Source organism: Durio zibethinus, chromosome 12, assembly GCF_047325235.1.
Source record: "Durio zibethinus cultivar Kanyao isolate XHJ-2024 chromosome 12, ASM4732523v1, whole genome shotgun sequence".
NCBI classification, from domain to species: Eukaryota; Viridiplantae; Streptophyta; class Magnoliopsida; order Malvales; family Malvaceae; genus Durio; species Durio zibethinus.
In genome coordinates this window covers 8,011,746-8,022,255 of record NC_143173.1, presented here as the reverse complement: position 1 = coordinate 8,022,255, position 10,510 = coordinate 8,011,746, and the positions used below count along the sequence as shown (strand labels likewise).

Genomic DNA, 10,510 nt, shown 5'->3' with positions numbered 1-10,510 from the left:
CCATACTAGCATTTTTGACTAATGACGTTAGTTTGAGGTACAAATATGATAATAGAATAAATGTTAAAGTATCAGACTGATAATTTTATTTTTTAAGTACTAAATTGATAGAAAATATATGGTTAAAGGATAATTTTTATATTTAACCATTTTTTTTTATTTTGGGACTCACTTGATACTAAGCATATGCGGTGTGTTTGCTTTTTTTTTTTTTTCTCTCTCTCTCTCTTATCTGGTATTTTTTATTTTTGTATTTAATAAATATTTTAAAGAATTTAATTTTTTTGGCTCTCTTGGTGGTATCTTTATATCACGTTTCCATTCATTTGGTTCTTCTTTTCAATCAAACTTTTTTAATATTTAACAAAAATTTGAGAATATTTTAATATTTATAAATAAAGTGGGATCCATTTAATATTATTGATTTAATAAATATTTTTATTTGATAATTTCAAAAAAGATATAACTGAAGTTCATAGTCAAATTGGTGTTTGATTTTTTTTTATTTTTTAAAAATTCTTGATATAATTTTATTTTTATTGTTTCATTTCATCATACATATATGTATTATATATTCAAAAGATCATTATTCAATATCTTAATTTAATAAATCTATTTTTAATTTTTTAATTTTTCTTTGCGTTTGTTTTTTTTATTAAATTCATTTAACTTAAAAAAAAAGATTGATTAAGCCATTTGGCTTTTTCCTTTCATTCTTTTTATTTTTTAATTAGATTAATTTCACAATAAATTGTGATGATTGATAGTGATGATAAAATAATTCATATTTAATATGTTTAATCCATCCTAATTAGATAAGGAGATGAATTTTTTTAGATCGAGATTAAGAAGAAACATGCCTATTTTTTTAAAGAGATTGGGACGGAAAGATGTTTAAAGGGTTTTTTTTCTGACCAATTTTGAAGTATGCATAAAAATATATATATATATATTATTAATTTTGTTTTATACATTATATTAATAAATTAATTATTTGATACTTTAATTTAAAAAAATTAATATTTTAAACATAATGAAAGTGTCCATATGACATCCTCTATTAGCTTTTATTATTATTATTATTATTCTTTGCTTTGTTCTTTTTATTTTTTTTTATCTTTTCACATTTTTATTTTTTAAATTAAATAACTTCTATGAAAATAAGACGAATCGAAATAACACATCTCAGTTCCATTTTTTTTGGTGTTATCTTTCACCTTTTTTATTTTTAGATTTGATGAATTTTATAATAAAAACTAATTAAATAGATGTAACAAAATAAAAAAAATTTTGATCTTCAATAACACCAAAATATTTTATTAATTTAAATTAATGTTATTATTACAATACTAAATTTTATTGTCATTATTGTGAGGAGTGAAAACTCTCATAAACAAATTTTCTTTCTAAAAATAAAAAAGATTGAATATAAAAATAATCTTTAAATTATACATTTTCTATGAGCTTGGTAACTAAAAAAAATAAAGTTATTAATTTAGTACTCCAACTTTTATTCTATCATTCATTTCGGTACTTGATACTAATATCGTCAGTCAATTTATTGACGTGAAATGACCATTTAATAAGATGTTGACATGCATCAAAAGTCCAATTAATATCACATCATTAATGTCATATCAGTATTAAAAGATAATTCTAAAAAATCTAAATTTTTTTAGATTTTAAAAATTTTAAAAAAGTCTAAAAAATTTTAAAAAATTCTAAAAATTTTAAATGAAATTCTAAAATTCTAAAAGAATTCTAAAATTTCTGAAAAAAATCCAAAAAAGAAATATTAAAAAATTGTAAAAATTATAAAAGTTTAAAATTTTCTAGAAATAATTCTAAAAAATTTTAAAAATTCAAAAAAAGCAAAAAACTTAAAAATTTTCAAAAAAATCTAAAATTCAAAAAATTCAAAAAAATTCAAAAAGATTTTAAAAAAATGAAAACTTTAATAAAATAAAATTTATTAAAATTCAAAAAAATTAAAAATATTTCAAAATAGAAAAATCTAAAAGTTTTTGAAAAATTTTAAAATGTTAAAAACTTTTGAAAATTTTTAATTGTTTTAATCTTATAATTTTATTATATATTTTTTGAATTTTTTGAATTTTGTTGAAATTTTAATAAAATTTAAGCTTTCTATTTTTTATTTTTTAAAAAAAATTTTAGAAGTTTTAAAAAACTTTCATTATTTTTTCAAAAATTTTTATATATTTTCTAAAATTTTAAAAATTTTCAAAAAATTTAGATTTTTTTTAATTTTTACATTTTTTTAAGTTTTAAGTTTTTTAAAATTTTAAGAAAAATTTAAATTTTATTAAAATTTTCATTTTCAGAATTTTTTGTAGTTTTTGTTAAAAATTTCATAATTTTTTAAAATTTTAAAATTATCATAATTTTTTATAATTTTTACAAATATTTCATATTGTCAAATTTTTATAAATTTTAAAATTTTTTTAAAACTTTTCAAAAATTATTAGAATTTAAAGGAATTTGTTATAATTTTTTTTGAAATTTTTAGAATTGTTTTGAATTTTTTAAAAAAATTTTAGAGTCTATTGAGAATTTTTTTTAAATTGTAATATTTTAGAATTTTTAAAATTTTTTTAGTGGTATTTTAGAATTTTAAAAAAATTTTAAAATGCTTTTAGATAATTTTAATTATTTTAGAATTTCTTTGATTGAAAAAAAATATGTTTTTGAAATTCTCTTTTTATATTGATGTGAAATTGGTGATGTAGTGTTGACTAAATTTTTTAACAAATGTTAGTATCTTATTAGATATTAATGTCATATTAATTTTTTGGGTTAATAGCATTAGTACGAGATATCAATATGATAATAAAATAAAAGTTAAAGTATTAGATTGATAATTTTTTTTTTTAGGTACTAAATTGATAAAAAATGAATAATTCAAACTTAATTTTATATTAACCCACATAAAAAAAAGACTAAAATGAATTTATTTACTTATTGAATTTTGTGATACGGTCGGTAAAACATCAATTGTCCAGTGGAGTTGTAGCTAGGTAAATAGCTTTTTTTTTTTTGTTTGAGATTTTTGATGCATGATAATCACTTCAAGTTTCAATTATTTTAGAATTGAAATGGAGCTAAATTTTATAAGAGAGATAAGCTTTTTCAACACTTAATTTTTTTATTTACAAAGCTTAAAACTTAGATCTTGTTTAAAATAAATTGAACTCTTTACTATTCAAATCAACAAACGTTGATAGCCAGGTAAATAACTTTAATTTCTTGGGTTTTGCCCGCTTCGTCCTAAAACTATAAACAAAAGAAAAGAATTTGCTAAGCGCCTTTTTGGTTTTTTTTGGACAGGGAGATGCACACTATATCTACATTAATCTAGGATTTTTTTTTTTTTGGAGAAATTTAATGTAGGATTTTTTTTCTCTATTTCTATTTAACATTTTAATGAATAAATTCCATAAAATTGTTTTTTGTTTATTTGATAAAAATAATTGATTTAATTTGGTGGGTTTCACAAAAGGGTTGGAAAGCCCTCTAAAAATTCTTTAATGTATCTAAAATTAATTTCAAATTATCATAAAGAAAAATATAGAATTATGAAATAAACGTAAAAAATAATATGGATGATGACAAAATAAATTACATCTTAAATAATTTGAAAATTGCACATTATTGCACTACAATTTTATTTTATTTTTTTAAAAATAATTCTCATATTTCTAATTTTTGTACCCAATAAAATATGAACAAAAAATAAAAATCTATGGAAATAAGCAAGAAAAGAGATTTATATATAACACCAAACATTCTCTTTCTCTTCAACTAACAATTCCCTAGTGTAGATTACAAGAAAAAGCTTAACAATACCAAAAATGAAACACAAGGAAAGACTAGTAGCAATGTTAGAGGATTGCTCAACTTGCTCCCAGTTGAAAGGGAAGAGGTAAGAGGAACAACAGATTCAAGACCAGTAAAATCTGTAACATTTTCCCTGGAGCAAGTGTAGTTGCAGCAACTAAGAGGAACTATTCTATATACACCATTATGGATGGCAACCCAATTCGTCTTGACAGGTTTCGACTTGACTAAACTTTTTAGGATCAAAATATTTTTTTATTTTAAATTTGGTTTTAAGTCGGGTCAAGATTGAGTTTGAAGCAAATTCATTACAACCTGATATATATAATTTTTTTAATTATTTATTTAATTTTATATTTACATTAAAAATAATATTTTATTAGTTTCGAGCCAAATCGAATCAGATATAATTTTATATAATATTAAATCGGATCAAATTTGAAACGAGTAAAACTCATCTTGATTTAATCTGTTATCATCCTTGTATCTAAAATGAAGATGTCTTTCCTATTATCCGGCCCAAAGGAAAATATAAACCGCAATGTTGGAGATGTTGATTGAGGCCCAGTAGTACATTGGATAGGAGAGTCATGAGCACATTTGATAGGAAGCTGAGTGGTAGTGAAGTTTCCACTACCTTTTGGGCTTTCTGCATTACCTTCTGCTCTTTCTGTACCTGCCCACCTATCATTACCATTCAAATCTGCATAAAGGTACCTGCAACCATGATTCATAAGTAATTAGGCCAAGGTAATTGGCATTGTTTCCAAAATTAAGTGCCTCAAATCTAGTAAGTTTGTAGCGAAACAAGCTCTATCAAGATTTACTACACCCTACTAATAAGCTACGTTCAATCCGATTGATACAAAATATAGTACTAGAAACTAAAGTTCATATACAAAATATAGTAATGGTTGAATCCTATTACTAGGAAGATTGCATTTATGGGACTGGCAGATTTATTAGCCACAGAGAAGCTTGAGGAATTGTATGAGAAAGGGCCTTCATAAACTCGCCAACCATAGTTTCCTTCTTTGGTAACTATATCCACTTCTTCATACTGCTCCTGTATAAGACCAAAGATGTATGCATCACTAAAAAGGTTTCGTAAAAGTTGATTGAAAAAGGAAATATGCAAGAATAAGCATTGAAAGTTGAAACCGCGAGGTTAGCATTCTAGTTTTCAAGAAGTTAGTAGTCAATTTTATTAACTGACATGACATGCAGTGGTTTGTTGCTTGTGTAATGTTCAATTCCAATTGTTGACTTCCAATTTACTTGAATAATAATAATAATAATAATTTAACATATAATAATAAACAGGAAAAACGTATCTTTATATATATATATATATCGATTAAGAAAAATTAAGGACAAATTTGGCAAATTCTCATGTTGATCTCTTGAACAAAAGGGTCATGGATGAATGATGATTACATAAAACGACATGGCCTAAACATCACTATATTTTGGTTGCTTTGTGGCAAATGAAGTTCGGTGTCAACTACAATTTAAAAAACAAAAAATGCAGACGCTTAGCTATTTCATAATAGAGTCAACCTTTTTCCTCAATTGATTTCACACCTATATCTAAACGAATAAAATCTCAAGCAGAAATGATCTGAAGCTGACAGAGTGAGTGAAAGCAATGTGTCATCAGTACCAAGAAGTAAGAAAAACTCCTATTCGAGCTCACTATTTGAGCTGCCTATGTTAAAACACATTGCAGTCAAGAATGAAATATGACATGTATCAAACATATATATAATGCAATGATGCAGAATTTCAACATTTTTCATGTTTTTTGGGCATATACGTTAACAAAATTTCCTTGGGACTAAAAAACTTGAGAATTAACTTCAATCATTTAATAGAACAGAACTACAAATCAAAAAGTGATATCTTTGACTGGAAATCAAAATTAGAAAATCAAAATCAAAATGAAAAATGTATTTAGAGGAGAAGAATACCTCGCTGAAGAATCAACAATGATAGCGACAAATGGCTATGTTGGAGATGACAATGAAAATGACGATCGTGGAAGTGGAAAGGGGGTTTGATTTTCAAAAATGAGGGAAAATAGCTAAAAATTTTATTGGAGAAAGAGTGATGTGAGAGAGATGGTGACTTTGATTTCCAATAGTTAGGGTCTGATTTCTAATTTTTCAATTGGTCAAAAATGAAGGAAGAATTAAAAGGAGAAAGAGAAAAAGAAAAAAAAAAAGAAAGTCATGAAAGATATAGTAGCAAGTGAGAAAAAACTACTTGAAGAAACATACGTGGGAAGGTAGTTTTTTTTTATTATTAGAGTTAATAGTGTGCTTAAAACATTAGTCATTAACGGCGGATTCATTTTAGGCAGGCAAAGATAAACCTAAATAGAGAAACTCCGACAATTTTTCAAACCTTCAAGAAAAAAAAATACCTTTAAAATTACATTATTTTGTTGTGTCGTTTATATTACACACATTTAAATTTTAATGGTCCAAGTAGATGAGAATCCTTGAGAAATCTTTTACCATTTTCCCTTTTATCTGTATTTTTTATTTTATGAAATGATAAAAATTAAGATACTACCAAAGACAATACGAATTATAAAACAATAATATAATTTAAAAAAAAAAAACGTCAAAGGAAAATTGAAAGATATATAAAGATAAAAAATAAAATAATAATAAATAAATAAATAAAAATAAATTAAAAATTTTTTAACAAAAAATTGAAAAAGTATTGCTCAAGAACTTACCGTTAAAGAAAAGAAAAAACATGTACAAAAAAAAAAAAAAGAGAGAAAGAAACGAAAAGACAAAAACATTGTAACAATGCTATTTGAATGAAATTATCTTCATGAAACATCCTTTTGTCAACAATGAACCCTAGTCTATAATAAACTAATAATGGCTGCCCAATTTCTTACCAAAAAATTGAAATCCACTTGCAAATAACACAGACCAGACGCGCCGACGCTATTATTAATTTTTTAAAATAAGAAAATAATAAAAAAGAAAATCAAAACTTAACAACTAATCCAAAGAATGGCAATTCTGAAATAATGTACAAAATTAAATCTACTTTGACAAACTCTAGCTCTATAAATATTCAACAAACAACGTTAACGAAAAACAACGTAAAATCTCTCTTTTTGGCTCAGGAAAATTTTCGAATTTCGAAGCATGTCCGGTGGATATCCTCAATACCCTACCGGCTACAGCTACGGTGCCGCCTACGCCGCATCTTCTGCTCCGTTCTCGGCCCCTCCAGGGGAAAAGCCACTAAAGGACAAGCACCATGCTCACGGCGGAAGCTATACACATGCAGAATGTTACGCTAGCCCGTTCGCGGCACTGCTGCCGTCGGTGTTTCCACCGAGGACAGATCCTAACGTCGTGGCTTGCTTTCAACTGGCTGATCAAGATGGAAGTGGATTTATTGATGATAACGAGTTGCAAAGAGCGCTTTCTTCGTATAATCAAAGCTTCAGTCTGAGAACCGTTCATTTGCTCATGTATCTCTTCACTAATTCCAACACCAGAAAGATCGGTCTGTTTCTCTTTCTCCTACTCTTATTATTATTCTAAATTAAAGCTTTAATTTCACTGCTTTTCGGCAGCAATTGCAATTAAATTATCTGGTTAATTTTACATAAGGCGTAAACAAATAGATTTGGATAAATTGTTTGTGAATATGTGTGATTTTTATTTATTTATATTTATTTATTAAATTTAATAAATATAACTAAATAATATTTTTATATTTATTTATTAAACAAATCTAATATAAAAAAAATACGAATGAATTATTTATATTTATAAATAAATTTATTTAAAATTTGTATAAAATTTATTAGTTTATTGTTCATTTATTATTTGTTTATAATGATATTAATAAAATTACATTTTTATCTTTTATTTTAATTTTATTTTAAAATTTATTTAAATTTATTTAAGATTTATTTATTTAAATTTATTTGATTATAATTTATTTATTATTTATAAATATGTGTATTTATTTATAAATATATTTGTTTATATATATTTATTTAATGTTTATGAATAATTTAATTAAATCAGATATAAATTGAATGTAAATATTTTATCATTTAAATAAATTAAATTTGAATGAATAAAGTAATTTTTTATTTAAATATTTTTAAAAATAAATAATTAATTACATACATATATTCATTTATTTATATTCAAATGTTTTAGTTTTCATTAATTAAAAATTAAGATAAAAAATATGTTTAAAAAATGTGCGAGGAAAATCTACCTGTTTCGCGTTGTTGTAATGAATAAAAAAATCCCTAAAAAAAGAGAAGATGCTAATTAATGTAAATAGAACTAATTATAAAAAAATAACTATGATTGAAATGTAAGTGGAACGTAATTCTATTTACGAGGATCATATTTAATCGCAAAACCAAATTCTTATTTGTTTTTGTCATTTTTAAATTCTTTTTTATTATTTTGTGTAAGACATGCAGTTAATTGTAATTAAATTCAAGTTGAAAATTAATTCCTAAATACACTGCTAAATATCCGATTAATTCCGAATTAATTGTTTATATAGTTACGATCTTGTACGGTGAAATCACACCTTTCCAGCACAATTGTTCAGTACGGGAAAAAGTTAGTGGTAGCGTCTAATGTACGCAGCCGTATTTGCGTCACTAACTTACGCCGGAGTGCTAAGTCTTTGTCTAAGTCGTGGCATATATTTAGGGGTTTTGCTTTTAACCCCATGCAACAAAATGACTAGATAAACCTTATTCGTGTATCTTTAGATAGATTTATCTATTTTAGTATCCGTGTCTATTTATTTGTTTTTGTTAAATACAGCGCAAAACACAAATATTATTATTAAAATATGTATATTTTTTACAAATCTCATATTCAATTTTTATTTAAAATTTTAAATTATAAATAGTTTCATTTTTTGTTATTTTTATAATATTTTATTATATTGTATTTAAAACTATGTTAAAAAAATATGAGATGTACTATGTTACTCGTTATAAAGATTTGATCAGGTATATCTCTGTCCATGTGAGTGGTGTCATGTGTATCACGCGGGGGCCTATGGAAAGATATTTTCGCAAGTATCTATCCTTGTCCATTTTCGCACAGTGCAAAGATGGTGTCACTCGAGAGAGCCTTTTATGCAATTAGGGTTTTCTGTACGTAATGTTACATCTAATTTTTCATCCTCGAGGGCAGTGGGTTGTTTTGATGTTGGAATTGTCGAACCACCTCATATTACTGCAGAGTCAAATATATATTATGTAGTGGGTGGGTAATTCACGTCACATGCGTTATTTAAAAAAAAATGGAGTAATGGTATTTAATTTGTTCCACTACTCAAAAGTAGCAGTAATTTTGTGAACCTTTACTTTTTGTGAATACTCAGACCAATAGAACATTTTAATATTTGTCTTTCAAATTTTGGTAAGCAATATGATTTACTTACTTTTCCTTTTTTGAAATTTCTCAATGCAGGTCCTAAGGAGTTCACTGCAGTGTTCTATAGTCTTCAGAATTGGAGGGTAATTTCCATGACAAGCTTTTTTTTTGTTTAAATAGTTTTACTTTTTTCTTGATTGAATTTATGGGTTTATTCGGGTTTTCTTCCTGCAGGCCATCTTTGAGAAATTTGACAGGGACATGAGTGGTAAGATTGATGCCAATGAACTGAGAGAGGCACTGTTGAGTCTAGGATTTGCAGTCTCTCCGGTTGTGTTGGATATGCTCGTATCCAAGTTTGATAAAACTGGAGGCAAAAACAAGGCCATCGAATACGACAACTTCATCGAGTACGTTTTCTGTTCACTATGTTTCATTTTTTAAATTACTGAACATTTCAATGAATCAGTCTCATTGTAAAAACATGATCATTTATGTCCATAATATCAACTAATCTTTCTTTTCTTGCCTCTTTTCTTTTTGGTGCAGGTGCTGCCTTACAGTTAAAGTAAGCTCAGTAATTTCTAGTTCCTTTCTACTTTTAACTTGATGAGAGTTTGGTTTTCGATTAATGGTAATTCGATTTAAATCAATGTTTGATTCTTTTTTTAGGGACTAACTGAGAAATTCAAGGAGAAGGACACCATGTACAGTGGTAGTGCGACGTTTACTTATGAAGCGTTCATGCTGACCGTACTGCCATTCCTAATTGCATAGATTATGAAGATTTTTTTTTTTATTGTGTTTATGGAGGAAATTTCATTTTGTCTTTGAACTCAATCTGCTGCTTTAACTTAGAGTTTTGTTGCTATATCTATATAGCAAAATAAAACGTAAAAAGCGTTTGAATTACTTTGTATGACCACTCTTTTGATTTCAATGCCACGTTCAATGTTCTATTGTTCTGAAAGACACTGACGAATAATAGTACCTGATTCCCTGTAGAGGGGGTAAAAAAATAAAAACTTGCATTTGAATTAACTCACAATGTCAGTACGTTGTGAAAATAAGCTTCAATAGCATTGTATTTTTTTTTGGAGAGTAATGATGTGGCGTGATAAGATTTTTAACTCACTATGCTAGAGTTTAAGGTCAAGTGAAGATGATTTCTTCCAACCGTAGCATTTTTTCTTTTTATACCCCTCTTATTTATTTTCTTTACCCTCTAATCTACATTGTAATTACTAAAACATCCT

The 10,510-nt window shown here is 25.6% G+C and overlaps 1 protein-coding gene across 1 annotated transcript; it reads left to right on the top strand.

Moving 5' to 3' along the window:
• Nucleotides 1–6,968: 6,968 nt before the first annotated feature.
• On the top strand, nt 6,969–10,224 carry LOC111296989 (calcium-binding protein CBP-like). Its single transcript, XM_022891506.2, has 5 exons — nt 6,969–7,395; nt 9,351–9,397; nt 9,489–9,664; nt 9,804–9,822; nt 9,927–10,224. Exons 1-5 carry the CDS (start codon nt 7,029–7,031, stop codon nt 10,029–10,031), a joined length of 714 nt encoding a protein of 237 aa, XP_022747241.2. The 5' UTR covers nt 6,969–7,028; the 3' UTR covers nt 10,032–10,224.
• The last annotated feature ends 286 nt before the right edge of the window (nt 10,225–10,510 follow it).